The sequence below is a fragment of the Armigeres subalbatus genome, chromosome 2 (assembly GCF_024139115.2).
Source record: "Armigeres subalbatus isolate Guangzhou_Male chromosome 2, GZ_Asu_2, whole genome shotgun sequence".
Taxonomy (NCBI): Eukaryota; Metazoa; Arthropoda; class Insecta; order Diptera; family Culicidae; genus Armigeres; species Armigeres subalbatus.
This window is the reverse complement of record NC_085140.1, coordinates 210,854,243-210,876,128: the sequence shown is the minus strand read 5'-3', so window position 1 is coordinate 210,876,128 and position 21,886 is coordinate 210,854,243. Positions and strand designations below refer to the sequence as shown.

Below are 21,886 nucleotides of genomic sequence, written 5' to 3'. Positions count from 1 at the left end.
CTTTGGCGTTAATTCAACTCCACCGTTGCTCTCGACTGGGCCGATTCCTGCGCTGGCGTTAACGTTGGGAGAAGCGTTCTCTTTTATGCTCGAACTGTCCGGTTTGTTTTGTGTGACTGTAGTAGTATCTTTGCTAACCTCAGCATCGGCTTCGGTTTCCAATTCCGAGCTATTAATCGCCGACGGCGGATTTATGTCTTCTTCAGTTGCAGGTTCATCAGCTATCTGTAGGAATTATTAGAATATGTGAATTTAGCCGAAAACGAAAAAGCACACGTACACACTCATTACCTCTACTTTCAAGCTCAGCAATCGTGATGAATTCGGCGCCAGAAATGACTCTTCCTGGGATTCTTTTTCGACCCTTGCACGATTTGCTTCCGACGATCCGATGGAATTTTCGACATTTTCAACTCCGGAGGAATCGCCGTCAATGGGACACTCAACCGTTGATTCACCGGTATCGATGAAATTTTCCTGAAAACATTGAACATTAGAAACATTTTGTCCTGTTTTGTTTAAAAAAAATCGTCAATATTTGATTTACCTCTTCAACCTCAACACTGTAACTCTGTAGCTGATTGGATTCGTCAACCGGGTTCTGGTCATCGGAGAATGCGTCTTCCGTCGCTGATATTACCTGCGTCTCTGTGCCAATATCCGATGTGATTCCGAGCTGCGAAAGAAATGAACCTACTGACGATGCGTCAGCAAACTGTACACCATATCCTGGAATTATATGTAATTAGTATATCTACTAAAACCAAAAAACGAAGAAAAACTTACGGTTGAGCAGATTAACCAGATCCACAGACAAGTTTATTTCGCCGTTTGAGGTTTCTTGCTGTAAATTTTCCATCTCTTGTTGCCTGTCAGCCATTTTGAATGAAAGAAAAATTGACTGCAGATTGTTGCAACATTCAAACGTCAAACACGTTCGAACAATGTGGCGCTACACATGGTTAAAATTCGTTACAGTTTCACTTTAAAGTATGGTGGATTCTTTATGAACGGCGACAAAAAAGAGTTGTTCACAAATTTAATGTGAATTACATTAGGATGTGCAGGTAAAACATTTGAAAACGTGGGAAACTATATAAATAATCATATGTTGATATCAAATAAATTTATCAAATAGGGACATTAGGTAAGAACGTGTGTATTATTTTCAGTGTAATAAGCTAAACGGATGATTTGGAATACTCGTTTAAGTGAAAAAGTCTTCGTAAAACAAAATTCATGCGGAATATTTTATTTAGGATACTAATACTTTCACACAAAAAGCTGCTGGTTGCACCTGACAGTTCGTGACAGCAGTTGACTGGCAGCAGCTGAAGTTACATTTTTTCCTTTTTGCAAGTCCCGTCCCAGGCACTGGCCATATCTGACAAACGATTTGATCATGATGATACTATTGTACACAGAAAAAAATTCCATGGTAACGGTTACTATTTTGTAGACTACGTCATGTTTTTAAAACAACCACAAATTTTCAGTTAAATTAACCATGCATTCGAACAAATTCACCACTGATTCAGTTCATGTAACAACGTTCCACCAGGACCACAGTTGATTTTTACTAGACGCATGGTAAAATCAAACGGGCTTGTTGTCTGCTGAAAATCGTCGGTGCGTATTCTTAAATTAACCCTCGGAATGGTAGTTTCGACCGCAACATTTTTTTGCGTGTATGTATTTCATCAAACTCCTGTATGAAGGGCCAAAAATGGGTGGGATTGTTCCATAAGCAGAGACACTTATGCGAATCCACGGGATGGATAGAGAATCTCCTTCCAGAAGAAAGTTCGTACATACAACAATACAATCTAGCCCTCGTTCCCCAGATTGACCCAATAGATGGGGAGAAGAGCCCGCCCTTTATCCACGAAATGTTTACAACAGGAAGTTAGATAATTTGCTCTTATACGAAAAACTACATTATAAAATACAGATAATCTAATCTGATACATAATAGAAGTAAATAAACATCAAATAATATTTAGTTGATCCGTAGGAGTTATCTTGAGAAAATTATGTATTAACCTCATCAAATTCACATGAATTGAAAGCAACATGAAATCGATTGAAGCACGTGCAAACATTCGTTACCAATACATTCTTCACGTTTTTCAGCCGCGTTATTTATGTCTCGAACTTAGAAGATTTCAATGAAGCTATGATTGAAAATCTGAAACATGTTTTGCACATTGCATAACGAAGCCTTTATAGACGAATCCAAGTAAAAATAAGAAGAAGACACACGACGGTGTTAACTTTGACAGATCCTACAGCACAGCATAGGAAGATCATTTTAAAATGCTTATAATAAATTCTAGACAAAATGTAATTAAAATCTGATTGAAGTATGATACGGAAAAAGTTCCGAACTGTATGATAGATATATTTTTGGAAAATATTCAAAAAATTGAGATAAGCTTCCGAATATGTAATTCAGAACTTTTTCCGTATCGTACATCAATCAGATTTTAATTACATTTTGTCTAGAATTTATTATAAGCATTTTAAAATGATCTTCCTATGCTGTGCTGTAGGATCTGTCAAAGTTAACACCGTCGTGTGTCTTCTTCTTATTTTTACTTGGATTCGTCTATAGAGGCTTTGTTATGCAATGTGCAAAACATGTTTCAGATTTTCAATCTTATCTTCATTGAAATCTTCTAAGTTCAACTGACAAGTTTTTCTGACACGTTTATAAGGAAATAATTCATACAACTTTCCTAGCGGTGGTACTTGATGAATATGCCGAGAATCTGAAGTGAAGTTTTGGATTGCATGGAAGAGAGATATCTATATTCCAGATAGGGAGGGGTTTCGACCTTTTCGGAGAACTTTATGATCAACTTCGAGTTTCTTATTTTTTTATTATTTAGTAAAAATTGATGATTTCACCATTTATACAATTGACAGGCCAAGTTCCAGAAAGAATGTAGAGCCATGAACGGAAAAAAAATATATGGTATATTGCGCAGATTGCGCCTTATTAGACCCCTGCGCGAAAATTATCTGCGTGAATATTTTCCCCGTGTCACACAAACAAGTGAATTAACACTATTTGCTGATTGTTTGAGTAAGCAAAAACACATGTGTCCGATAAATAACAACAACAAAAAACAATTACAAAGATAGTTTGAATGTATAAGTGTGCACGCTGAAAATTCAAAGCAAAACGAAATTGCGCCAGAGTCTAAAAATTGTTGCAACGGGCAATACAATTTCCGATTATTTTATGCGTTATTGAACAAAATTGTTTTTTTTTTTTTTTCATTCCGTGCCGATAGTTCGAACGAGCCAGACGTGTGTGCTGTGTCTCATCGCGGGTGTTGTTCGGTAGTGCGAGTCTATTGTGTGGTGCCTACCTACGGATCCAAGGCGATCACTGTCGGCGAGTGGAAGTAGCTGCTTCTGGCGACGCCAGTGAAGCAGGCTATTGTTACTGCTGCTACCTACAGCAGCAGCCGCAGATAAGTGGCAAAGATTGTTGTATTGTTCTCCCACAGAGTGGGTCTGATTAGAATAGTTTGAATTAGTTTTTTTTATTAGTTTTTTTTTCTAATTAGTTAATAGTTATTAGTTCTTAGCTTGTAATAACTATACTTCCAACACCTTGCGAGGTGATAATGGAGGCGGAGACTGCGGAGGGCAGTGGGCCTCCCAAAGATGGTGGTCGCACACGATTCTACCATGCATCTTCTCCTGGGCCTTGGGTTGTTTACTTTCGGCAGAAAGTGAAAAGCCTAGATTTTCTCGGCATTAAGCGAGATTTGACGCGTCGTTTTCCGAAAACTGATTTCCATCAGGTAAATCGGAACAAACTACGCATAACCGCACCTACATACAAGGATGCAAACGAAATCGCTAAAGACAAGGCCTACAATGTTGAATATTTGGTTTATGTCCCCTCGCGGGAGGTCGAAATCGAAGGTGTGATCAACGCAGCGAGCCTGACTTGCAAGGATGTACTTGCGGGAAAAGGCCGCTTAAAGAATGCAATGGAGTCTACTGTGGATATTCTGGATTGCAAGGAGTTGCATTCAGCTACCATGGTAGATGGTAAAGAGTGTATTCTAAGTCAGGTTCGCTTCGGGTGACGTTCGCCGGTTCGATTCTCCCAAAATATGTAGATATTGAAAATATGTTATTTCCGGTGCGTCTTTTTGTGCCGAGGGTGTTCAATTGTACCAACTGCAAACAGTTGGGGCACACTGCCGAGTTTTGCGACAACAAGCCCCGTTGTGGCAAATGTTTTGAAAAGCATAGGGAGGAGTCCTGTCAACAACAAGCTACAAAGTGCGCTTATTGTGGCATGGATCCTCCCCATGGTTTGAAGAATGCCCGGTGTACAAAAAGCGCACCCAAAAAGTGAAGCGCTCGTTGGTACAGCGCTCCAAGCAGTCGTATGCGGAAATGGTTAAGTCGCAAGACACATCCGCCACAACCACCGCCACGGCTGCTATTTCAGCTGCCATTCGAGTAAGTGATTACTACGATTCTATTGCCACTGATGAATTGGACTCCGACGTAGCTGATATGGATGATTCTTCGGAGGTACACGTGCCCGAAAAGAGGAAGCAACCGTCTTCCCCGGGATCGCGCCGTAAGAGAACAAAAGTCATCCATAAAAGCTTGCCAAAATCTGAAGGTAATGGGGGATTATTTAAAATCCCGAAGCAATCTGTCTTCACTGCTCCTTTGGATCCTAGTTGCAGCAAGACATTCCCGCCATTGCCTAAAACCGATGTTTCCAAGAAACATCCGGTTAGGAGAATCAATGAAAGAAAAAATGCAATTCGCACTTCCAGAAAAAATATTCCGTCCAAGCGAGGATTGATCTCCTTTAAGGACCTCGTGGACCGTTTCTTGAATTTGTTCAATATTCCGAATTCATTGAGGCCACTCATTGACCTCTTTATACCAACAGTAGAAAGTTATCTGAAGCAATTGACTGTTTCATGGCCCCTTCTTGCAGGAATTGTATCTTTCGATGGATAATACGGCTATTACACAAGATACAATCACTGTGCTGCAGTGGAACTGTCATAGTCTGAAAAATAAATTAGACGTGTTCAAGTTTTTGATTCGCAATTCCGATTGCGATATATTTGCACTCTGTGAAACATGGCTTTCTTCTGAAGATGAAATCAACTTCCACGATTTTAATATTATTCGTCAAGATCAGGATGATCATTATGGTGGCGTTCTTTTGGGGATCAAAAGTGCTACTCCTTCTACAGAATTCCCATTCCGACTGTTAATGGCCTAGAGATCGTCGCTTGCCAAATAAATGTAAAGAATAAAGATCTTTGCATAGCTTCAGTGTACATTCCTCCAAATGCCTCTATTAACCGTCGACATTTTTGGAGCGCAGTCTCCCTCCTATCATCTCCAGTATTGATATTGGGTGATATGAACGCACATGGTATTGGATGGGGCGAAACGTATGACGATTATAGAGCGCCTATGTTCTATGATTTGTGTGACGATTTCAATTTGAATATTTTGAACACTGGTGAAGTAACTCGAATAGGACCAAATGGTCAACAAAGCCGTATTGATCTGTCTTTATGTTCAAATTCACTATCATTAGATTGCACGTGGAAGGTAATTCAAGATCCCCATGGTAGTGACCATATGCCGATAGTCACCACAATTAAGAGTGGCTATCAACAATCTGAGCCAGTTAATGTTCCTTTCGATCTCACGAAGAACATTGACTGGCAAAAATTCATCGGCGGTAAAATTGGTATTGAATCAACTGATACTCTTCCCCTTTGGATGAATATCGATTCCTTACTGAGTTGATTCAAAAAGCGCACTAGAAGCTCAGAAACGACGCGGTCCAAGTACATCTGTCATAAGAAGACCAGCCACTCCTGGATGGGAGGATGAATGTGCGAGGGTGGATTCTGATGAATCTGATGCCTTCAAGGCCTGCCGTAAACGCGGGGGGTCAGAGCTTTTTGAAGAGTATTTGAGGCTCGAAAGAAAACTCAAAAAGCTTCTCAAGGCAAAAAAACGTAGCTACTGGCGACGTTTTGTCGAGGGACTATCACGAGAAACCTCAATGACAACACTTTGGAAAACGGCTCGCAACATGCGGAACCGCATTTCCACCAATGAGAGTGAAGAATACTCCAATCGATGGATATTCAACTTCGCAAAAAGGTCTGCCCAGATTCCGTACCAGCAGAACCGCTATTTCGAGAATCAGTCACTGATCCCGGTTCATTGGGTGGACCATTCACAATGCTGGAACTTTCTATGTCTCTTCTTTCATCGAATAACTCTGCTCCGGGATGCGATAACATCAAATTCAATCTTCTTAAAACCTCCCAGATATCGCAAAAGACGATTACTTGACCTGTACAACTGTTTCATGGAGTACAACATTGTGCCACCTGAATGGCGCCAGGTCAAAGTAATAGCTATTCAAAAGTCTGGGAAACCAGCGTCTAATCACAATTCGTACCGACCGATTGCCATGCTATCATGCATGAGAAAATTATTGGAGAAAATGATCCTTTCAAGAGTCGACCATTGAGTCGAAGAAAATGCATTGCTTTCAAATACTCAGTTTGGCTTTAGAAAAGGTGAAGGAACAAACGATTGTCTAGCGCTGTTGTCTTCAGATATATATCTGGCCTTTGCACACAAGGAGCAACTGGCTTCAGTTTTCTTGGACATTAAGAGTGCATTTGATTCAGTTTCCATAGAAGTACTGTCAGACAATCTGCACAGTAATGGATTTATTTTGAATAATTTCTTGTACAATTTGTTGTCAGAAAAACAAATGAACTTCACACTCGGCACTCTGACAACTTCCAGAACTAGTTACATGGGCCTTCCCCAAGGTTCATGTTTAAGTCCCTTGCTTTATAATTTCTATGTCAAAGATATTGACAATTGTTTGGAAGGACAATGCACGCTGAGACAACTTGCAGATGATGCCGTGGTCTCTCTAAGAGGTCCATGTGCAGCTGTCTTGCAAGGACCATTACAAAGTACCCTGGATAATCTGACTGTTTGGGCCAGACATTTAGGGATCGAGTTTTCACCGCAAAAAACTCAGTTGGTTGTGTTTACTAAGAAGCGGTACCCTGCTCAACTGAAACTAAAGCTGTTGAATGATGACATCAACCAATCTTTATCTTCTAAATACCTTGGGGTCGTGTTTGATTCCAAATGTACCTGGAAACTCCACATTGAGTATTTGATACAAAAATGCCGGAAAAGGATCAATTTTCTTCGTTCTATCTCCGGAACATGGTGGGGTGCTCACCCGGAAGACCTCATCAAACTCTATAGAACGACTATTCTCTCTGTTTTAGAGTATGGCTCCTTCTGCTTCCTCTCAGCAGCTGATTGCCACCTGATCAAATTGGAACGAATTCAGTATCGTTGTTTGCGTATTGCCCTTGGCTGCATGCATTCAACGCATAACATGAGCCTGGAGGTGCTTGCTGGAGTCACTCCTTTAAAGCACCGTTACTGGGAGCTCTCACTTAGAATACTCATCAAATGTGGAACAAGTAACACACTTGTTCTAGATAACTTCGATACTATGCTTGAACTATCTTGTCGTTCAAGATTCCTGAGAGTTTATCTCACTACATATCATCAGATCTTTGTCTTCCGTGTTATAATCCCCTCGAGTTCACTTCACCAACGACAGTTCCTCAATTGTATACGATCTGTCCATGAAACATGGTATTCAAGGAATACCAGATCATCTTCGACAAATATCTATTCCCTCACTTTTTTCTGATAAATATGAACATGTCAATTGCAATAACAGATATTTCACTGATGGTTCTCGCATCAACGGATCCACTGGCTTCGGTGTTTTCAATGTAACTTCAACCACCTTCCGAAAACTTCAGGAACCGTGTTCGGTTTATGTTGCTGAGCTGGCAGCAATTAACTTCGCTTTAAGGATAATTTCCAATCAGCCCGTAGACCATTATTTCATCTTCTCGGATAGTCTTAGTTCTATCGAGGCACTCCGGTCGATGAAACCTGTTAAGCACGCATCTTACTTTCTTACAAACATAAGAGAGCAGATGCGTGTTTTGGTCGAAAGATCATTCAAGATTACCTTTGTTTGGGTCCCATCTCACTGCTCAATCTACGGCAATGAGAAGGCAGACTCGCTGGCAAAGGTGGGCGCACAGGAAGGTGAGGTTTATGATAGACAATTCTCGTGTAACGAGTTTTTCCCATTAGTCCGTCAGAGTACTCTTCAAAGTTGGCAAAGGAATTGGACACACAATGAACTCGGACGGTGGCTATTTTCCATAGTTCCAAAAGTTTCTGGGCGAGCGTGGTTCAGAGGTGAGGACTTAAGTCGAGGCTTCATTCGCGTGATGTCGAGACTTATGTCCAATCACTATTCACTAAACGCACATCTGTACAGAATAAACCTTGTCGATAGCAACTTATGTAGGTGCGGAGCCGGTTATGATGACATCGATCACGTAGTTTGGTTCTGCTCGGAAAATGACGCCTCCAGAGAGCGACTATTGGATACCCTAGTGGCCTGAGGTAAACAACCCTTCAGGGAAATTCGAGGTGTTTTGGGGGATCGTGATGCGGTCTATATGCAGGCCATTTATAGTTTCATTTGTGATTCTGACATCAAAATCTATTTTTTTTCTTCTGTCAAAGTTTTTTTTTTGTACTGTCTCTGTCTCTATGTTCCGTAGATCTTCGTTACTCAGGCCATCCGGAAGACGCTCCCAGTAGAACCAATCCTCGAGCACGACGACACGCCACATCGTCCCTTACGCCAAATGCCCGGATCAGCAGCCGAAATTCCTTGATTCCGAATCCTAAGCCTCGTCCATCCTTTAATAATGTAAACTAACCTCGAGTCACCACGAGTACGCTGGCTCCTATCCCTCTCTTACTAACTGAAAAAATGACATTGATTGTATATATCACAAAGAAATATGGCTCCGTAAAGTGTTATACACGCCTGAGCCTACCAAATAAACGAACTTGGAAAAAAAAAAAAAAATTGTTTTTTTTTATAGTGTCATCTTCGTACACTGACAAAATTGCAATCATTTTATTTAGGGTAACTGTTCCGTTTTCCATCTCTCTTCGCAAAATAGACAAATACAGCACCAATCAGCACCAAACAAAGATAAACAACAAATCAAATTTCTTTTCATTGCTTTGTTTTTGATGGAAGTGCCGAGTTTGATGAAGTGCCGAGCCGTTCCATTATGTGTTTCACACATTAATGGATCTTCTCTCTAATTTGCCAATAAAAATGTGTGGATTTTTATAAGTGTATGAATTTGCGATTTTTACTACGGAAAATCGTTCCGTGTAGAGTCAAGTTCTAATAAGAATCTCAAACAATGTGCGCTTTTGATCTGATTTCAAAAACAAGTTGAATGTGAACAAAATCTAGAAATATTTATATATAATAAGTGACATATCATAGATGTTACAGCCATTTAAAAAGTTAACTAATTGGAATTAGCACGGACTTTTTACTTATAGACGAATCCAAATAAAAACAAGAACTTTGACAGATCCTACAGCACAGTATACGGAAAAAGTTCTGAATTACATATTTGGAAAATTATCTCAATTTTTTAAATATTTAACAAAAATATATCTAACATAAGAGTAAAATCAGCAGTGATTCGAATCGTTCGGGGCTGAATCGCGAGATTCAAATATTTTCCAATTGTTTTGGTGTATTTATGCGTCATTTTAGCTACGGATCCATCCACTTTGCAATTACGGCGCCTGTCTTGCCAGCAACATAATGATTTCATTTAATTGAAAATTTGAAAAACATGAATGGAACACTGCTGGGGAAACCAGAGAGTTTGTTCTATTTTGCTCCAGATTCAAACTAGAATAGTGGTCGAAAATTTAGAATGAAACTGAATCACTACTGATTTCACTCTAAAGTTCGGAACTTTTTCTATATTATACATCAATCAGATTTTAATTACATATCGTCTAGAATTTATTATAAGCATTTTAAAATGATCTTCCTATACTGTGCTGTAGGATCTGTCAAAGTTAACATCGTCGTGCGTCTTCTTCTTATTTTTACTTGGATTCGTCTATTATCGTCAATCAAGTTTGTAGACCGTTTACAAGTTACCTTTGCTAGTTTATATTACATGTTATCTAAGAGAAGATTCATTAATTACGTAACCCAAAAATCTCACTCTAAGCATTTCTTAATGTATGGATGTTTCCTAAAACGCTATTCAGTTAAATTTACTCCTTAGATAGAGTGAAATCAGTAGTGATTCAGTTTCATTCCAAATTTTCGACCCCTATTCTAGTTTGAATCTGGAGCAAAATAGAACTAACTGGTTTCCCAAGCAGTGTTTAATCCATGTTTTTTTTTCAATTTTCATTTAAATGAATTAATTACGTTGCTGCCAAGAAAGGCGCCATAATTACGAATACGGATTGATCCGTACATAAAATGACACATTCATGAACTAAAACAAACTTTTAAAAACATGAACGGTACACTGCTGGGGAAACCAGCGAATTTGCTCTATTTTGCTCCAGATTCAAACTAGAATAGTGGTCGAAAATTTAGAATGATACTGAATTACTTTTGATTTCACTCCAACATTGGTTCAAATCATCAGAAAATAAAACAAGGCGTTATACCAGTTTTAAGTTTTTGACAGTTGACTGGTATAAAAAATGAATCTAGAACAGCTGCTTGGAAAATGAATGGTTTAGATTCATATTCAAACTGACAGCCCCCCCGGGACTTCCGCGAACCGAACTTTCGTCCGAAGTTTTATCTTTAAAATTAAACGATGCATTGTTTAGCGCATATTTTATACGAATAAAGCGCATTACTTCCGAAGTTGGGTAATTTGCCTGCATCTCGAGAAAAAAAACATTTTCAGTAGGAAAAATCTATCAACTTTGTACCGGAGTATCGATCAAGCTCGCTGAGCGTCAACCTGACTTGTCCTTCTTACTCTCGTGACTGCCTCGATCGTATACATAAAACATATTTTTTGATAGGAGCTCAATTGTATCAAGTTTATGCGAAAAAATGTTGTTTATGAATGGGACCAATTCAAATTCACGTTCTTTCAATGTTGCAATATTAATGCATCGAGCTTTTGTAAGCCGGTAAAGATCGACCTAACTCGCGAAGTGCATATAGGAGAATCTGTTTTTGTACCGAATCAATTCTGTATTCATGTGTAAATTGCTTACTAAGGTAATCCAACGCCGATACGTTGTCGAAACGTTGCATGTTTCTGCCATTTTTTAAGTGTTCAGAGGTTGAAATGATTCAAATATACGATGTTTGTCCTTAAGTGCGTAGGTGTATGAACGTATTACTATAGATAGTAGAATCTATAGATGAGCGAAAGCATGGCTTAGTCGATTTTTTTGCCCGTGCACACGCGCATATGACGTCACAGCCCTTAACGTTTTCATTGAAATCGTGACGTCATGCTCGTTTGGAGACACGTTTGACAGTTCGTTTGGAGACAGAGGATTTATCTTCGCTCATCTATATATTCCACTATCTATACGTATTACTATCTATCAGAATGTGTGTGAAACATGGCCGCCAATCACTCCTTATCACGGGGATGACAAGCTACGCCATCTTTGTCACATCTTTTCTGAATCACCAATACGAGTACACTGCGAATGCAACATAAACATTTGCGAGGATGAAAATGATATGAAACGAACAAAGGCATGGACAGTACCTTATGCAACTAGCATTCTAGATAATTGAGCAAATAAGTTGAACATTCTTAAGTTTGAAGCATGGAATCGAGTGTACAATTGTTTGAATTGATAATTCGTTATTTTTTTTCTCTATTTTCTCATGATTATATCATGTTGCATTATTGAGTGGTATGGGCGTTTTGCATCATATTCTCCTGGAAAAACGTAAACATTCAAAATTCACGCACATACTATTGCAAAACAAATCAGTATTGGGGTAATTTGACACTGGGGGATAAATTTATCCCACAAAAAAGAACGAACAAGCAAACCTGTCAAAATCCATAGTAAAAAAAATTAGATGTCGCTTCTCTGCTCCTTATGCAAAAGTCTCAACAGTACAAACTTATAAGAAACTGCCAGATTGTACCTTACGAATTAGGCTATCCATGAGGACATTCAGCGATGGGACTGACAATCGAAATCAAAACAAAGTGTGTATGCAGTTGAACGGAACTCACTTCTGGTGTAAACCGTGCTTAACATTTTCCTTTGAATTGTTCTGTCAGTCCGGTCAGAATATGCCAAAAAATCAAGGTAAACAAAAATCGTCAGCTGATCGCAGCTGTCTTATGGATTGCCTTATTTAACTTTGTAGTCGCGAATTGGATTCAGTTCTAAACTCCTGTCATGACTATTTCAGTGTCTTTATTATCTGCCAGCGCGTTCATTCCTTCATTCGTTTGGCATTTTATAAATGCGCTGTTTGGTTAAAATGAATTCTTCTGGGATATATGATGTTCACTCTACCAAAACACGAATGTCGATTTGTGTTTGTTTTAATTTATCTGTGCATGGAATCTTCACTGTAGTTAGTAAATTGAACGATGTTGAACCGATCGCATATCTTCAATGAAACGAAACCTACAAGCAACTAGATTCATTGTAAACAGAACGAATTTATTGTTCGTTCAAGGAAGATTCGGCCAACCACTGAGTCGATTTTTTAACATTCCACTAATATAGTATTATTGATGCACCGGGTATGTCTCTCTATAAAATAAGGTAAGCAAATGTATATCCCTATTGAATTAAAAGTTGTTGAACCCTATTCATTAATCCGCTTTCTCTTCAATAGGGTTGCTGGTCTGGAAGATATTTTACAGCAAGATGCTATCGATTTGAAATCTCTCAGAGACTTTTGCTTCTATGGTTTGTAGAGTTATGATAACAAATGAAACGTGATTGATACGCCCCTAATTTGCTCACAAATGTAGGTATTCCCGACTGTAATGGATTACGCTCACTATGTTGGAAATTAATGCTGGGATATTTGGGTCCGAAAAAGGACACATGGTCAACGACTCTAGCGAAGAAACGAGAATTGTATAAACAGTTCATTGGTTTGTGAAAAAGGATGCCAATATATTTGTGATAGTAACAGAAATAAGTTATTTCAGAGGAAATGGTTATTCCACCCAGTGACGGAGACCAGCACCAATCCGGCTGCGTCGATCATCCATTGAGTGACGGGCCCGAAAGCAACTGGAATACATTTTTTAAAGACAATGAAGTATTGCTGCAAATCGATAAGGATGTAAGACGGCTTTGCCCAGATATATCATTCTTTCAACAGGTAATTTAATTTCTGCAATGATCCTCCATTAACTCCAAACCAGGAAGTCATGTGTCACACATTCCTTACTGAAATGTCAAATTTTATTCAGATATTTAAATTAATATATTATCAATATGCTGTTAAATTGAGCTTGACAAATATTTAATGTTCAGACAAAGAGGTACACTCCTTTGCTAAACATCAATATTAATTTTCAAGTTCAGCAAAGTTGTATTTACGATTGATATGGGAAAGAGCTGAGCTGAGGGTGGCTGGGTTCGATTCCCGGTGTCGGTCTGGGCGGTCTCGACTTCCATGGGCATAAAAGTATCATCGTGTTAGTCTCATGATATACAAATGCAAAAATGGTAACGTGGCTTAGAAACCTCGCAGTTAATAACTGTGGAAGTGTTTAATGAACACTTAATAGCTTATTAGCTGCGAGGCGGCTATGTTCCAGAGTGGGTATGTAATGCCAATAAGAAGAAGAAGAAGATGGAAAGCAATAAATTCCTTTGAAATTCATATACATCTAATTGGATTTTTTTTAATTTCATTTAATCTAAGTGTTTTGATGAAATTATATGATCAAGATAAAAATAATGAGTTGCTCAAAATCATTATAAGCGTAATCTTAATGGGTCTGATTCATGCTTAAATGGCTCAGTCTAATTGGAAACCTTGACATGTGAGCAGAGTGGAAGATAGATAGAAGTAGCTTCAATCAAGCCAAATTTCAAGGCTGGTAACAATAAAGCAGTAGAAAATTACAGAGGAGTTTCGATGTCATGCAGCCTGGCTAAAATTTTGGAGGAATTAGTACAGAAATCTCTATATGCGGCGTCTCGACAGTTCATCTCTGAACCTCATCATGGTTTTGTCAACCATCGATCGACCACAACAAACCTAATGATGTACGTGAATTTCCTTTCGGTGGAAATTGAAAATCGTCACCAAGTTGATGCCATATACTTCGATTTTTCGAAAGCGTTTGACAAGGTTCCGGACGATCTAACGATTGACAAGCTTAAGTACCGTGGCCTCCCCGATTCAATAACTGGACGGCCAGATTCTTATTTATCGGGAAGAACAGCGTCTGCGAAAATTAACGGAGCAAGTTTCTGCAACTTGTAAGGTGCATTACAAGGTAGTGTGCTGGTACCACTGATTTTCATCTAGTTTGTGAACGATTTGTGCATCAGTTTGAAGTCATGTCACCTGCTAACGCCGATGATTCAAAATTGTACAACGTAATATCCTCGCATCTCGTCCCTCAGCAGCTCTCCAGAACGATATTGATGAACTTCAAGGATAGTGCACGAAAAATGGAATGAAGCTCAATGCAAAAAAGTGCAAAGTAATATCGTTTTCCCGTTGTCAATCCAGGATAGAATTTGAATATTTTATCAAATTAGCTTCTCTTGATCGCGTTGAATCGTTTCAGGACCTAGGTATAATTATAAACAGCAAGCTTATGTTTAACGAACACATCAGTATGACAACAGCAAAGGCTTTCTTGTTCTAGGATTTATTCGTCACAACACCGGTTGTGTTTGCGGTTTTGGAATATGCGCCTTAACATGCATTCCAAACTTTCCAATTGGAAAGAGTTCAACACTTTTTTCTCAGATACGCCTTACTGCAGCTACCATGGAATGACTCTTTGAACCTCGATGCAGGCTCATAGACCTTGAAACATTAGCGGTCAGACGCATTAACGCAAATTTCATTAATATTGAGGAAAAGCATTGGCGTAACTATTGAAAAGTTCTAGGGGGGCAATTTTTTTTTATTTTCAGAAAAAACACACAAGAAAATATGGTTAACCCAACCCAATACTGTTGGTAAACTGGTCTACAGCAATTTAAACACATCCATTGACAATTTGGATATTACAAATAATGTTTACCGAGGCTCACCCTGACATAAAAAGTCTAGAGATGCCTTAGGGACTCTCTAAAACTTTAATACATTTTGAAAACCATAGAAACTTAGCAAACCAAAAGAAGTCTTTGGAGTTTTATAATTACAAGTTCTTTCACATTTAAATTTTAGTTGCCTTTCCTTGAAATCTCTTGAAATGCCTCAATAATTCTTTCAGAAAGGCCATGCATCTTTTAGGACCATGTTAGAAAGCTAAAGTGTGACCTTTCGGCTTAGTGAAGATACTCAAAGAACTCTGAAAATAACTTTAAAATATTAAATAATTGATCATTTGCTGAAAAACCCATGAAAATCAGCGTTTGTTAGAAATTTTCCGGCAATCTAAGCATCCTGTGTTTCTTTGAAACTAAGACAATTTACCCGATGATATTTGGGACTAATATTACCTTCAATGTGTAAAACTGCTGACCCAAAAATAAGCAATACCGGCGCCGGCCGTATCCGAATGCAGGTCAATTAAAAATGGGTAGGAATATGTTAACGGAATATGATACTCGCATTATTAGAAACCGGCGAGTAATCTGTACTTCCACGAGTAATCAAAGGGATGTTGGATATATGGGGTAGGGAGGTAGCGAGGTTCGTTTTGCCGCGTGTAATGTGCAGGAACGGGAATGGTTGACATTTATTTTTACCATTCATTCTTCCATGCAAAAAAATAAACACAAAATCACGGCAGCAGCAGCCACGCTAAGCAGACGACAGTCAGCACATGCTTTTTTCTCTCTCTCCACAATTAATGTTTTTGTACAATAATTTCACAACGTATAACCGTTTTTGATGGGAAAAGCGGAGTTTGGAGCATGAAATTTAACTGGATAAAATGTAAATATTCGCATAATCAGAGTGTTTTAATGTACATTTCTCAACACTGGTAATGTGTAGTTTTTCTACACAAATCGGAAAAAATAACGCGAGTCTCAATACTGTTCTGCACCGATCGGACACCAATTAATTATTTTTTCGACCGCACACAGCAGAACAAAATGACGCGGGTCTCGAGACTGTTCTACACATCCAAATCATATTCGATGACGAACCAATTCTTTTATTACCTATGTCACTGGTTTCGCATAAAATTTACGTAACACAAAATATGAAAATGGTTGGATATGACAGTTTAAAATTTTGACTTAAAAACCCATATTTTCCCCACTGGTGATGATGCCTTTCTCAGACTGTTGTTTGACTTAAGGCCGATTTCTTCACGATACTCTTAAATTTTACTAGGTTTGTAAAGAATTGAAATTTTCAATGTTTTACGTTGATAATCAATAGATACGATTCGATTGATAATGAAATCTCGAAAATCCATCGAAAGATAAAGGAGCTATTAGTGTTTGAAATTTCGCCTAATTTCGTGACGGCCTCGAATTTGAAAATTTTCATTTTACACCCTGCATCCGAGTCTTCCCCTTAGAAGTAGTTTACGTCAAAACACGTGGCTTCCGAGATGGCCGATTTGTAGCTATGTTGTATAATCACCATAAATGCTTCTTGTCCGGTCGGCGCGCTTGAACGATGACTCGATCCGACACCCGTTAAGACTTTATTGCTAATCGAAGCATAATTTTGTTTTCCGCGAGCTTCCCAAAAAGTATAATCCTCTCCTTTTTCCAGGCTACAGAATTCCCATGTGAGTCCGTAGTTAGTCATAATCGAGAGCGAAAACTGCATGTCAGGGTAGCCCCAACAACCCTCAGTTCGGCAAATGTTGAGAGAAAAGGATTGGGCGTAACGAAGGTTTGTTTTTGATTTGTATGCTAATTACCGTTTACTAATCGCTCTCATAACTAATCAATTAACATGTTTTATTGGATGTTATAGCAAGTATGTTTGTAATTTTAATATTGAATGATATCTTGTAACATAAGAAATTTGATATTCAATAGATCAACCTAATTACCAAAAGGGCCACTGAAAGTTACGAAGCAATGGATGAAGGCCATGAGGCGCACTGGGAGGTCGTTGAACGGATATTGTTCCTGTATGCTAAACTAAACCCTGGCCAGGGCTATGTGCAGGGCATGAACGAGATTATCGGACCAATTTACTACGTAATGGCTTCTGATCCTAATTTAGATTATCGCCAGCATGCGGAAGCTGATTGTTTCTTTTGTTTCACCGCTCTAATGGGAGAAATCAGAGACTTCTTCATCAAAACTCTCGACGAGTCAGAAGATGGCATCAAAGCCATGATGGCTAAACTCTCAAACATGCTAAAGGAGAAAGATTATGAAATATGGAGTAGGTTGCGAGATCAGGAGCTGTACCCGCAGTACTACAGTTTCCGGTGGTTGACACTACTTTTATCTCAAGAATTTCCACTGCCAGATGTTTTACGAATTTGGGATTCCGTACTTGCCGATGAGAAGCGATACAATTTCCTGGTGAAAGTGTGTTGTGCCATGATCATGTAGGTATACAAAGTCCCTGGCATCAAACAAAAATCTAATATTTTTTATTTTTAGGTTGCTTCGTGAACAAATACTAGAGAACGATTTTGCAAATAACGTGAAATTATTACAAAATTTTCCTCCCATGGACATCAAAGTCGTCCTAAAGAAAGCAACCAGCCTTGAGTAGATTTTTACAATACAAGCAATGAACAATCAACTTACGTTATGCCTCTTGAAACATTGTTTTTTTTTATTTATGTATTTCATACACAGTTTACTAAGTATTCTGAAGAACACGACAAATAATTCAACGTTTTTTGGTAAAATATATGTCATTCGGATAATATAACTTTTGATAAGATGTGATTCTGAAATAAACATTTTCCATTTACTGATTTTCTCAATCTTTCACTTTCTAAATAAAACAATCGAATTTATGACGGTTTTAAAGACCATGCTTTATCATACTATAACTTTAATCTTTACCAGGGTTGGTAAAATCAATCACAAATCTCAGTCATCGATCCCTCCCATGCGAGCAAACTCGTTTGCAAATTAGCATCACGGATGAGTTTTTCATGCCAAATCGTATCGTTTCACTCATTTTCCAAAAAATCTTTTTGGTCCGAAATGCGTTTAAATAAACAGTGTACTGGTAGGCTCTTTGTTTTTGCCTCTCTTTTATTGTTATTCGTTATCTATTGAAAGAGATTTTTGCAAACCCGGATTATATTTTCCATCAAACCTTTTTTCAATGCTCAGTATGATGCTAACTATTCGATTTCATTAAAACAAAACTGCTAGAACCTTAGAATTTTAAGAATTTCTTCTTCTTCTTCATTGGCAATACATCCCCCACTGGGACATTGCCGCTTCGCAGCTTAGTGTTCATTAAGCACTTCCACAGTTATTAACTGCGAGGTTTCTAAGCCATTTTACCATTTCTGCATTCGTATATCATGAGGCTAACACGATGATACTTTTATGCCCAGGAAAGTGGAGACAATTTCCAAACCAAAAATTGTCTAGACCGGCATCGGGAATCGAACCCAGCCACCCTCAGCATGGTCTTGCTTTGTAGCCGCTCATCTTACCGCACGGCTAAGGAGGGCCCGATTTTCTATATTTTTGAAATGAAAAAAAAACCTTTTAATATTATTAAACCACACTGGTGGCAAGTGTACGGTTTTCAATATCTGATGAAGGCTGAATGGAGTAAGCCGAAACGTTATTAAAAACGGAAATTGTGTGTTTTTCATCACCGATAAAAATCAACAAACCGAAAATATAAAGTTGTGACCAAAACCCCACAGATCATGGCAAACTCGGCAGGAGGAGAGAGTTAGACGACGGTTCAACACACGCCGACTGAAAGATGCCACGGTGAAACGGTGCTTCGTTGAAAAACTGAAGACGCGGGCTGCAGATATTCCGGAAGGTGGCAGCGTGGAAGACTAATGGACCGCCATCAAGAATGCCTTCATCGCCACCAGCGAGAATAATCTGTGCGAACTGCGCACCAAGAGAAAACAATGGATCACCGATGAGTCCTGGAGGATAGTAGAGGAGCGAAGAGAAACCAAAGCCGCGATAGAGCGATCAAAAACCAGAGGAGCCAAAGTCTTGAGAAGGAAGTAAAACGCTCATGTCGACGGGACAAGCAAGCGTGGGCAGACTCTCTAGCCGATGAAGGAGAGAGAGCCGCAGCACCCGGGATATTCGCCTCCTCTACGATATCTCACGACGCTTAAGCGGGCGAAGATAAATGCGACGATACCTGTGAAAGACGCGAATGATCAATTATTGACCCAACTGACCAGCTGAAACGCTGGTTCGAGCACTTCGAACAACTTTTTCAAGTGCCAGCCAGGCCACCACCACCTCGGCATGATCTACACAGGATCCGACGTTCCGACGTATAACACGCGTCCAGGGCCGGATTTATGGGGGGGCCATGGCCCCGGGCCCCCACAAATCTTATGTACCAAAACCATCCTTTTTTGTACATTTTGGGGCCCCCACATACCGTCGGCCCCGGGGCCCCCTTCCGGCTAAATCCGGTCCTGCACGCGTCAATACCGAAGCTCCATCACTGCTAGAGATTCAAACAGCCATCCAGGATTCAGGAGAAGATCGATGCGACTCTCTGGCGGCAGCAGGCCGGATTCCATGCCGGAAGATCCTGTGTGGACCATATTGTCACGCTCCGTATCACTCTGGAGCAGGTTAACGAATTCCAAGAGTCCCTTTACTTGGTATTCATTGACTACGAAAAAGCTTTCGACCGTCTCAATCACGAGAATATGTGGGGCGCCCTGAGATGCAAGGGGGTTCCTGAGAAAATCATCGGCCTCATCGAGGCACAGTACGAGGCCTTTACGTGTATTGTGATTGTTCGTGCCACTGAAGAGTTTTAGTCTGCCGTGTTACCTACTGAAATCCTGTTAGTACATTAGGGTGGCTCAAAAAACACTTTTTCATTTTTTTTTTTTTTTTGATGGGCCGGCCTCTAATTCGGTTCTATTTAATGCCCTGATGCTCTGGACAAATTTTCAGGCAAATCGGTTAACGTTTGGGCGGTGCTAAACTCGGTAGAAGTAGTGGGTAGTGGGAAAATGTATGCAGAGATATCGAAGAACAGTGATTTGCAGTTGGACGGCACATTTTTCGATGGAGAACTATGATACTCATCCAGTTCTTGTAGAATTAAATACAGAATGTTATGCTGAAAACCGCGAGAAGATTAGAGTTTTAGACAAAGATATTAGCATTTTACTGGAGTATTGTATGGGTGAATTTATTTCTTTTCGAAATTCGCTCAAACCCCACTTAAGAGAAATGCTAATAACTTCGCCGGGCAAACACTAATCTTCTCGCGGTTTTCAACATAACATTCTGTATTAAATTCTCCGAGATCTGAATGAGTATCATAGTTCTTCATCGTAAATTGTGTCATCTAACTGCAAATCACTATTTTTGGATGTTTCTGCATACATTTTTGCATATAAACTTTCAACGAGTTTAGCACCGCCGAGACGTTGATCGATTTGTCCAGAGCATCAGGACACCAAATAGAACCGAATAAGATGGCGGCCTATCTAAAAAATTGGAAAAAAAATTTTCCATACTGATTTGAGCCACCCTATAGTACATGTTTAAAAATCTTGCACATATCACGAATCGAATATCACTATCATTTCGTCATTTCGAAGTCTTGGACTGATAGAGCTAATTCATCACAACACGTCAAAAAGAGATGACATTCACATTATTCATCTTTGTTCATTCATCTTTGTTCCAATCTATAATGTGGTTCTGGTCACTAGTGTGTGCTGCCACGCTCGAGTCATGGAACCTGTCGTTGTCAACTGCGTTCTTATGTTCTTTTAAACGAACCTTCAATTTTCGGCGTGTCTGACCAATATACACTGCAGGGCAGTCTTGGCATAGGATTTCGTATATGCCAGACATTTCTTCTCTCGGAATCGTATCTTTTAAAGCACATAAACGATCCTTCAAAGTGTTCCCACTTTTATAGACTGCCTGGAAACCATGCTGCTTTAGGGTAGCCTGAACAGCAATTGTCACCTTCGGGTAGAAGGGTAAGCTAATATTTCTAATCTCTTCCTTTTCGGGCTGAAGTTTAGTGGCGTTCTGACGGTGTTTTTTGAGGATTTTACGAACGAATTCGTCATCGTATCCGTTCAACCTAGCTGCTTCGTGGATCTTCTTTTTCTCCGCTTCAAAATCTATCTTCTCCATTGGTATGCTGAACAACCGGTGCGCCATCGAGTGAAAAGCGGCTTGTTTTTGTGCACCAAAATGGTTTGATTCCGATACGATATACCGATCGGTAGATGTGGGTTTACGGTAAATGCCAAATTTCAGTGTGTTGTCTTCCTTTCTGGTTATTAAAAGATCCAGAAAAGGAAGATTTCCTTCTCAACAGTGAACTTCAACAACAACTCTCGATACTTCTCTTCGAGATGATTTTCTGTTTAACGGAACTAAGTCCTACAAAGGTGATAAGCCAATGCAGTCAACCGTTAATAGATTATCAAACGATGCAGTATCCGTTTCTTCAATCCCGTTTAATGAACTTGTTGTTCATTTTCGCTCTTATAATCAAGCTAGTATGTGATTGTTTGGATGCAGATACTGAAATGAATAGAATTAAAGTAAGAAAGCTTGTACCAAGAGGGCAAACAAATGA

General features: G+C 39.3%; 2 protein-coding genes across 2 annotated transcripts in view; both read left to right on the top strand.

Annotated features, from left to right (window-relative positions):
* Positions 1-17,017, top strand: part of LOC134211576 (negative elongation factor E) — a 133,801-nt gene extending 116,784 nt beyond the window's left edge. The window contains exon 6 of the mRNA XM_062688576.1: positions 16,895-17,017. The gene's annotated coding sequence lies outside the window, so the exon portion shown is untranslated. The remainder of the gene's footprint in view (positions 1-16,894) is intronic.
* On the top strand, positions 12,487-18,072 carry LOC134211575 (TBC1 domain family member 13). The gene is made up of 7 exons (XM_062688573.1): positions 12,487-12,777; positions 12,851-12,924; positions 12,990-13,115; positions 13,173-13,348; positions 16,895-17,017; positions 17,167-17,690; positions 17,746-18,072. Exons 1-7 carry the CDS (start codon positions 12,758-12,760, stop codon positions 17,858-17,860), a joined length of 1,158 nt encoding a protein of 385 aa, XP_062544557.1. The 5' UTR covers positions 12,487-12,757; the 3' UTR covers positions 17,861-18,072.
* Positions 18,073-21,886: the final 3,814 nt, after the last annotated feature.